This window comes from Notechis scutatus, chromosome 1, assembly GCF_049901735.1.
Source record: "Notechis scutatus isolate UNSWTSFEM ecotype Mainland chromosome 1, rNotScu1.2, whole genome shotgun sequence".
Lineage (NCBI taxonomy): Eukaryota > Metazoa > Chordata > Lepidosauria > Squamata > Elapidae > Notechis > Notechis scutatus.
The window spans coordinates 127,504,744-127,515,298 of record NC_142009.1 but is presented as its reverse complement, the minus strand read 5'-3'; the positions used below and the strand labels follow the sequence as shown (position 1 = coordinate 127,515,298).

At 37.8% G+C, this 10,555-nt stretch overlaps 1 protein-coding gene across 1 annotated transcript in view; it reads right to left on the bottom strand.

The window, feature by feature from the left end:
* Nucleotides 1-1,856: 1,856 nt before the first annotated feature.
* Nucleotides 1,857-10,555, bottom strand: part of BMP5 (bone morphogenetic protein 5) — a 48,875-nt gene continuing 40,176 nt past the window's right edge. The window contains exons 4-7 of the mRNA XM_026665243.2: nt 9,618-9,815; nt 6,916-6,992; nt 4,889-4,999; nt 1,857-4,493 (exon numbers count right to left, since the gene is read on the bottom strand). Of these exons, the coding sequence (XP_026521028.1) occupies nt 4,344-4,493; nt 4,889-4,999; nt 6,916-6,992; nt 9,618-9,815 (536 nt within the window). The 3' untranslated portion in view covers nt 1,857-4,343. The remainder of the gene's footprint in view (nt 4,494-4,888; nt 5,000-6,915; nt 6,993-9,617; nt 9,816-10,555) is intronic.

The window sequence follows — 10,555 nt, the reverse complement described above, 5'->3', positions numbered from 1 at the left end:
GATTATTGAGAGAGTCAAATGTACTTTTCATCGGTGATAATTAATCTTGTATCAAAGTGTTTGTTTTCGCTGTCATTCATATTACATTAGCATGACGTTCATGTGAAAACTGTACATTAAATTACATACTGTATAAATCTTTTCATTAGATACCAGTCCCCTTGTCCTTACTTTTTGAGACTAACCTTTGATCTTCCAGTCAGTAACAAAAATAATTACCATTTCTGTCCAACCTGGCTTGATCTATGTAATTCAGAAATAGCTGCACAGCTGGAGACAGATGTTCATGTCTCTATTGCTAAACTCTTGAGAGGCTTGCGCTATTATTTATATCACCCTTGTTGTGAGTTTATCAGCTTCCATATGTTGCTCCCTAAATGCATGATATATTCTGTGAATTTCAAGAAATAATGACTTTGCAGAAGCAGAGGGAGATAAAACAAGAAAAGAAAAAAGTTAAAAACTTTCCTGACATTTAATTCTGCTTCATAGGGTAAATTTTTATAGATGAAATGGTCCATTCAGGTGTTATCTTTCATCTATGAAAAATATTTCAAGATTATTTTTGCTGACTAGCACTGGCTTAATTTATCCAAGAAACCTAAGAATTAAAAAATAGGAAATCTTTTTATGCCTTACATTCGAAGAAATGTCTTCTAAGAACTGAGGAGAATACTAAAAGAAATCCAGGATTTTGGGGACAGGAAATTCTGAACAGGATGTTTCCTCCACCTAAGATCCTGGAAAAATACCCCATCTTTCCAAGTCCAATGTCACAGTAATTATGGGTGGGACCTAAATTGTATAACTATATAATCTCTCCTCTCCTCTCCTCTGCTCCCTTTCCATTGTATTCAGTACTTTACTAATGGTCTCTCTTCCCCCAAATAAGCTGGCAGTCTAAACTGACTCAAGTCAATTGGGAGTTACCCCTTAAAAACAATTAGCTTCAACCTTCAGAATAGTGATACATGCTTTCCCTTAATTCGGTACATGCTTAGTTAGCTCTTTGGGGAATATGTTAAGTAGCTCCAGTGGTTAATGAGGAATTGGAAAGTTTAAACTGATTAAAACTGGGGTGCACTGATCTTAGGCACTGACTTACAACAGGGTTGTTGTTTTTTTACATGATTTATTCTTTCCATCAAAAGGGAAAGACCCATGAAGCACGCTTTATCAGTTACTGTAAGAAGCATGCCTGGACACATGCAGCATGCCACTCCACTCCCAATAGTGGACCATGTAAAAATATCTGTGCCAATGTTCTCTCCTTTGCAATAGACAGAACAATGGTAGCAGTACACCAGAGGAGCATTTTCTCTTCCTCTTTTCTTGTTCAACCCTTGTTATAAACGGTTAGATTTGTCAATTTTTTTGGTGTCTTAAGCTACTTCAGTGCATATAACATATCTGTATCAATGGCGGTGTGTTACCGGTTCAGACCGGTTCAGACCAACCAGTAGTAAAAAAAAAAAAAGCCTCCAACAATCACCTGAGAGGAAAAAGAAGAGAAAAGTGCAAAAATCGGCCCTGCCACCCGCCCCTGCGCTTTTCTCTTCTTTATCCTCTCATCTGATTGGCGCTGCAGTTGTCAGCTGGTGTGGGGAAAGCTGCGCGCATGCATTAGGTGAGTGTGCACAGGCACGCGATCACCAAACCGGTAGTGGAACAGCTGGGATCCCATTGCTGATTTGTATTCTTTCTGAGCAAACTTTCTTCAAGGCAATGTTTCTTTTATGACAGAAAGCAAATCTTAAGACTACAACTCTGTATTTTAAATAAAGGGCTACTTCAAGTGAACACAACACTTCTAATCAAGATAATGTAATCCCAGAGAAAAGGCATGTAGCAAACCAGCTAGTATTTCAGGTTTATTAGGTTATAAAATATAGACTTATATTTCAACAGAACATAATATAATCTTCCATTGCATGTACTTAAAATGGTACACCTTTATTCCAAAATATATTATTTAATGTACCCCCAAAATACACTTCAACCTTTATTTAACATAAATTCAGCTCCAAATACCATAATCTTCTATTTAAGTCTTAAACAAATGCGTTTTCTTTCTAACCAATTCCCAAATTAATTTTAAACATTTCTTAAAGCATGTAATGGTATGTGTGAATGACATTAAGAGGAGAAGAGATGCTGCCTAGGAAACAATTAGATAAGAGAGGCAGGAGCCTCCAGTGGCTTAATGGTCAGAGAAAGAAACTTAGGAAGGATCCGCCCTAATGGATCAAGCAGTTAAAAGAGCCAGTGGGAAGTTTATACCTTCAGATTTGCAAGATTCTGTTAAAGTAGACTTACAATAGAGTAGAATTGATTGGATTAATTACAGTAGAATATACTCTTGTTTCCTATCTAATTTACTTGGGAGGGCTGACAAAACAGCAGTTTGTAGGAGATACCTGTAGGGATTTATTTATTTGTTTGTTTGTTTATCAAATTTATAAGCCACTCATCTTGGGATTCGAGGTGACATTGAGTGGCCACATGTACCGCAGGAATATGTGTACTACAGTTTAATTAAAGTTTTGACAAATTAGGATAAAAGTCTCCTCACATCAAGCTGTGTTTTTGGCAACTTCATGGACAAATTAAACAGAATCAAAGGCAATGCATGCCTGATGTCTCTCTAAAGCACAAGAGTATAATATTTCAACAGATTTAATGTAACAAAATTACAAACCTACATCAAGATTTTAACCCTGTTAAAGAGAGATAAATTCATTTCTCTAACGTGTCATAACACCTGAGCACATTATTCTGTATTTCCTCTAATCCACACCATCTGAATTTTATTAAATGTGATAAACAGCTGAGCACATTATTCCATGCTTCGTTATACCATAACAGTTTTATTAAATATTGCTTAAGGAAGAGAAATACAGTGCAAGTCCAAGTAACTGTGCCCTCTGTTTTCAGGCAAGCTCAACTGTATCCAGCAGCAGATCCCATGGAACTTCTGAGGAGATATGGATAGAGTAGTAATGTTCATGGAATAGGTTAATGGAATGTTTGCTTAAATTCCATAATGCCCTTTGGAAATCGAATGCATTTCCATCTCATGATCTCTTGCTTAGAGAGGAGGCTGGTTCATATGCTGGTTTCAGTCTAAGAACCACACATTTTGCAGCCATGTTAGAGATGATGGATCAATCACATCTACCTGAGGTAAGAAGGTTGTACACTATTTCCCCTCTCCTCTCCCCCATCGCACAAAGTCAGAACTAAATTTTGGGCACGGGCAACTGGCAGAATGCCCAAAGTTTCATACCTCCAGGAAGAGCTGCAACCCACAAGCAAAGGGAAGGAGATTATGGTTCCTACAGTTATACTATTATTCTAGAGAAAACAGCCCCAACAATTGTGCGCAATCTTTCAGCCCACTGCATTTAGCTACCATTTGTTTATTTAAACACAGTTCAACTTACTTTACCTAATGGGGCAGAACTTCTAAAAGGAAAATTGTGTTTAGCTAAGCATTTAAAAAAAAATGTTCTCAGTGCTTACTCTAAATAAATAGCCAGCCAAAGTTTTCGTTGGCACAATGTAGACAAATGTATTCAATTTCCTTTAACAATATAAAATAGTCACAGGAGTTCTGGATTTTTTACCTTGAGAGGAAGGAGGTAAGGGAGGGAGAGTAGAGAGAGTATACAAAAGCTTTATTTTATAAAATGAAATAAATCTCAGTATGGGTACCAAAATTTGCTTTCAATGTTCTACTATTTATATATAAACCTATATAATAAAGCATTTGAAATGACATTCATATAAAAGAAAAGATATACCTTTAAATAAATAAAAGCTACTATGTACATTATACTGTACATGAGAAGAGATGTGACATCAGTGGGATTAAGTTATCTAATATTCTTATTTTCTCCATTAAAAAAAACAAAAAAGAAACTCTTGGCCTTACTCTACATTTTACAGCTAGAATCTAAATTTTTTTGTATCTTTTTTTTTTTTTGTCTTTTAATTTTCTTATCTCCCTAAATAAATCTTCTTTGCAGAGGTTTCTCTTAATGTTTTTTTATGCTTTTCTTGATCTTTGCAACAGCCACATTTCCTTCCCAAGATGCTTACGAACGAAGCCGTACCTAGAGTATGGGGGGGGAATGGCAAGAACCCAGTTGCAGTCCAGTTTTTGGTATGATGGACACCATAGAGGAAGAACTTCAGCCCCAGAATTCTGTCGGAATGAACTGATCCTCTTCTTGGAGAAATGTTGTGAAATGGTCATTCCAATTCCTCTACGCCAAAAAAAGAAACAGAAAAGAATAACTGGATAATTTCCACTTTGCGATGCTCTGTTTTGCAATTGAATCCTAGTGGCATCCGCACGATCGTACCACCATGTTCCTGTACTTTTTCAAAATAACATTGGAACTGTCATCAAAATAGAGGACAGAGATGGCATTCAGTTTGGTTGGAGCACAACAAGGCTTTGGGACATGATCCGGAAACATTAAGTGGACCTGAAATTCAAAGACAAGAAGATACAATGTGATTTTACTCATTCAATAATTTGTAGTAATGACTTCTACAATGAGCAGTAACATTGATTTTGTTTTTGTTTTGCTGAGAGAGTCAAAATGTTTCTGATTTTAATACTTTGCAGTGAAAAGTATATTGTGCTTTTAATAAGAATATCAACAAACCCCAACGTTTGTCCTGTGGCTACTTAAAGGTTTAGAGCAGGGGTATGCAACCTTGGCAACTTTAAGACTTGTGGATGACAACTCCCAGAATTCCCCTGCCAGCTGTGTATTCTCTCTCTCCTTCCCTCCCTCCCTCTCCCTCCCTCTCTCTCTCTCTCTCTCACACACACACACACACACACACACATACACACACAGAGATGGAAACATACCAGTGTCTGTACTATGGCATGATTTGTGGCGTTCATGTGAGCATTGAGAGGAAATGAACATTCTCCATCACAATAAAATGCAGCATAACCCTCTGGAGCTATAATCCAATCCTAAAAAATAAAAATAAAATGTTTAAATGCAAATTTTCCATCTCAGTCATCCCTCAGTTTTGGTAAGAAGAAAAAATGAAAACATCTGAAAAATACCTGAAATTTGAAATTTCACATTGTTTCAGACATTGGCAAAGGTTGTATTCAGCAGGTTCTGACCAGTTCTGGAGAACCAGTAGCAGAAACTTTGAGTTGTTCAGAGAACTGATAAACACCACCTCTGACTGGCCCCACCCCCATCTATTCTCTGCCTCCCGATTCCCAGCTGATTGGCTGGGTCTTCTTTCGTTGCCCTGCACAGGAGAACGGAGCTAGAAAGCAGGTTAGTGGGGTGGTGAGGGAATGGGGTTTTGCAGTAGACTTCCCCCAGGATTGGGGTGGGAATAGAGATTTTACAATATCCTTCCCCTGCCATGCCCACCAACCCATGCCCACCAAGTCACATCATGCCCACCAAGCCACGCCCACAGAACTGGTAGTAAAAAAAATTGAATCCCACCACTGGACATAGGCTATAATTTTCAGGACTGTATCCTCAAGATGCGCTACTGTGCAAGATCTGACATATGTAAAGATCATATGTTTACATAAATATTTCATATGTAAATATGTGGAACCTCTCAAGCCATCTGTCCATGTGGTTTTCTTGACAGTAATAAGAAAGGGACTTTTCATTGCCCTCATCTGGGGTGGCAACGTCCCAGCCTAGCTTAAAGCCGTCATAATTTCAGATGGCTCCCCATCCAAACAGATCTGAACCTGTTTTGCTTTTTCAAGATCAGCCCAAGCCAATTAGAACTGTTTCAATGTTAATGTACATATTCTGCAATAATTAATAGTCAATAGTTGACCTCATATGTTAAATTTCAGTATGTTAGGAAACGTTTTTACTGTAGTTTGTTACTAAAGTTCAATTGTTTGGCTTAAAGATAATTCAAGCCATAAACCTGAGTATGTAAACCAACCTGTCTCGCCCATCATTATAAGCCAACTAGCATAATAAATCTTGGCTTTGCGGCCTTCTGTGTGGGGCACAGAGGACCATACAAGGATGACTAGACCTTTAAGAGCACCCCCGCCTTGTAATAACCAATGTTAAATGGCCATTTTACTCTTTTGATGTTTAATTGTCATTAGTTTATAATTTAAAAAAAATTATCCTAATTTAATTTTAGCGTTAATTTTTACATTGCTTTATTTATCAATTGTATTGCATTGTAGACTGAAGGCAAAAGGAGAAGGAGATGGCAGAGGATGAGATGGGGTTAGATAATGAAAATGAATTTGGGCAAACTCTGGGAGACAGCGGACAGGGGTGGGGGTTGGTGTGCTGTGATCCATGGATTCGCAAAGACACAACTTAGTGCCTGAACAGAGACAACAGCACTGCCCAGAGTTCCTCTTTGAGGGAGATGGGTGGTTTAGAAATATGAAATGTAAGTAAATAAATAATGTGATGAATGACCTGAGCCTATGAAAGCCAGGTACTGCTGATGTGGAGCACAGAGTAAGGTATGATGTTCAAGAGAAAAGCAGTGGCTGAGGAGGATAGGTTTGGTTTTCCTTTGTCTGTTTGCTGCTTTTCCACTGCAGACACAGCACCCAAAGAGCAAACAGTCTCTTGTCCTCTTTTAACACAGTAATGTCTCAACTGTATGATAATACCCAGTCCTCACCCTTTCGAAGTGAGAGCTGGATTTGTCAGAAGAACCACAACATGTAGTGAGAATGGGGTGTGTGAGAGAGAAAAAGGCAGAAAGGAAGTATGAACTAGACGTAGTTTCCTCTTACTTTTCTTCCTTCTCCTTATCTTCTTACCCTTTTCCTGCTCTTTGCATCACCTTGCCTAATCCAAAGGATAGATTTGTAGATGAAGAGAAGGAAGAGGAGAACAGAAAATAGAATGTCGTCTCTACCTGCCACCCAAGGTCTCGAAAGCTCACGTAGAGTTCGTGTTTTCTGCAGGCTTGCTTCTGTTCACTTGTGTTATAATCTATAGGGGGGGAAGCACATTGCACAATTGCTTATTGTAAGCATTCATTAAGCCTATGTTATGTGTTCAGGTTCTAAGCATTCGCTCTTTCTTTCAGAAGACATTACCATCTTGTGTAAAGCATGCTTTGTGCCATTCTGCTGAATGCTGGAATCGATTCATAAGATTTTTATCCTATCTGGTTTCTTTTGAATCTATATAGATCTACGTCACACCAATCCCACCCATTCCTTTCCTGGTCCTTTCACAGGAATTACAACTGTTGCAGATGATTATACGCATTCTAGCAACAATTCTCAATTTTGGCTAGTTTAAGATGTGTGGACTTCAACTTTGCTGGCTGAGGAATTCTGGGAATTGAAGTCTGCACGTCTTAAAGTTGCCAAGATTGAGAAACATGTTCTATAGAGTGTAAAATGGTGCACTTTTTCAGCATTTAATGGGTGGCCATTTTTCAATAATTTCATGGTCTGACTTGATTTCCACCTTACTTTTCAATCAGATGAATTCAGATGAATAGGGTGGAATGGAATTCTTTCTTTGTCTTTCTGCATTATTCCTAAGGAAATTGAGTGTTTGCGGATATGACATACATTAAATATAAAATTGATTTCTGTACAGTGTCCATTGTATTAATTGAGTGCCATTTTTGTGACTTTCTGTTCTTTTTCTGTCTTCTCAAATGTTCAGATTATCCCTATTTCCCCTGTGCAGAAGATAGATTGTGGAGAAAACATGCAGCTCTGAAGCTACTGGTCGCTTTTTGAAAAAAATGAATAATATTCATAGCAGCAGAATAATATTGTTCTACACACACTGCTCACCCAGAAGCTCTTCAAATCTCCTGGTCTCCCCACGAGTCCTTTAGGCATAATCCCCCCCCCAAAAAAAAAAAAAATAAAGTTGTCAGAAATGAACTAAAGTATCACTTTGATTTCTCTACAATCCTAAAAAGACTAAATATAATTTGAAAAGAAATGAGTATTGTCCAGCTGTGGGGAAAAATCTATAGATTCCAGCATACTTAATATGGAGCTAGTATCCCATCTCAAAAAAATAACAAATGCATTTAGACTGCAGGGTTATTCTGAATGCCAAATTACTAAACAGAAATCCATACTCCTCCTTGCCTTTCTACATTTCAGATGAAGGAACTATAGGATATTATATTACATTTCATGTAAATGGCTAGGATGGCATTTATTCTATAGAATGTGGTGTGAAAGTTCCAATTTCACTGACTGGGCCTTCAGCATCCTTTTCTTTGAAAATAAACACCAGACACAGAATTTTTCCTCTGCATAGACCTGATGTAATGTAGTGTTCATTGGACTGGAGATTTCCATGCTCAAACATGCAGCTTACTGATTAACTTTGGAGCAGGCTCTCTGTTTCATCCTAAAGCACCTCACGGTGCTGTTTATTGCAAATATAAAATTAAGACAATCTTCTATGTTTCCCACTTGAGGAAAGGTAGAACATAAATACAAAGAATGAGAAAGAGGATCATATGACCTTGAATAGGTAGAGGCTAATATTTGCTCCTACTTGCACAGGGGGGTTGGACTAGATGACCTCCAAGTTCCCTTCCAACTCTGTTATTCTATGTTCTATGTTCTGAAACATTGTTACCTACTGTATAAAATAATTCATTTTTCCATTTCTTCAGCATAAACCAGTGGGATTTTAAATAACCAACTTTTACTGACTCATGTCTAGAATTTTTCCAGAAACAATCAGAAAACCCTAAAGTATTCAAACCATTTGAGAAATATATGTAAGATATGCTGCTACAACATGTCTATGCATTTTATTTAAATTGTGCGCCTTAAGGCATCATGTGAAGATGCAACCTAGGTACATTCTTTCAAAAGTAACTTTGGCAATGAAATCCTCATCAGAAAGGTGAGTTATGACGGGGCTATGTTATTTCAGATTGCAGATAAAATGGTACAGTGTGTGCTGACACACTGTCCTGCAGATAAATGAAGTCCTATTTCCCAGAAATAAAAACATCACAGAGAAAGCTAGAGCAGAGATTCTAGTTTTTTCCCTAAAGAATTACTTGTTTTCATGGAGGAGTATTTAATCAGGTCAGCTGCCAGGAATTAAATTACATTTCTTATGAATTTTTTTATGCTGCAAGGGAAAGGCATGACAGTCATCCAATCTATTAAAGAGCTAACACATACAAACAATATATGCAGAAATCAAGAAGGATGTGGGCAACATATGTTTGTTACATAATGCAATACTTAAATTTTTATCATATGTTCAATTCTATCGAATGAATTGGAATAACATAGGTGGAAATGTAACTTGTTCCACAAAGATGAGATCAGTTGATTCTAGGCATCTGAACTATTAATTAAACCAACTATGAGCTAATCATCTAGAACAGGAGTCTTCAAATTTGACAGCATTAAGACTTGTGGACTTCAACTGCCAGAATTCCTCCTCCAGTCATGTTAGTTCAGGAATTCTGGGAGTTGAAGTCCATAAGTCTTAAATTTGCCAAGTCTGAAGACCCTTGATCTAGAATTAGAGCTTCTCTGAAGAAAATTACTCTGATTGCCTGTTAACTAGGACAGTATTCCTTAAAACAGGGTACCTCATCCCTCTTACCTGCAACTCCTGACATTCGTGAAGTATTTTGTGAGCTACTGGACTTGCTGCGATTCTGATTTTTTTTCTTAGGGTTGGCAGCTCGGACAGATCGAAAAAGGACTTCGCTTGCTTTAAAGAAGGCAACCATGAATGGTTGCTTTGACTGCGGACCATGCCTGCCTATAAGACCAGCTGCTTTCACACTGATACTACGACCTGCAAAATAAAGAGAAATAAAATCAGCTACCATTAAACGAAATCCATTTAGCGGATGGATAACATTCTAGATAAGGTGTGCGTCTATAGAATATTTTCTGAATATTACAGTACCAGAAGTATGTAATCTCTCTGCTATAGTTCCACTTTCCACATTATGGTGACAAAGAGGTTAGCTAAGCAAAAAGCTCAGGCGATCCTGTTTTTAGAAATTGGGAAAAATAAATTGAGAATCCTGTATGTCCAAAACGCCCCAAAGAGAAATAAGAAATGAAGGTAGTGTATATATTTACATTTCAAGGCATAAATAATTCCCAGGCATTACTCATTTTTTGTCAGGACTCTGAAGGTCAGGCACAGCCGAGGCTTCAGTCTTTCAAGGAATAATATATAATCGAGGGTAAAATATGACATGATTGACTCTGATTTTAATCCCGAGGGATCTGAGTATTTCTTTATTATATTTGTTTAGCTGAGACTGAATAGTCACTTTGTCGGATTAGAGACTCCCCTCCCGGGCATGTGTATGGGGCAGAGGGGGAAGGGTGGAAGGGTGGAGTATCAGAAGAAAAAGTTGAAAAGGGAAAGTCCAAGTGTAGATGTAGAAGTTGTATCCGTCTGAATGTTGTATCCATCTGAACAACCCCCAGGCTCTTAACAAAATTTATTTTGGCATCTTGAAGAATTGTGTGTCTCCCCATATTATGCAGAACCTTCAGAAAGTGAGACAGTGCCATATG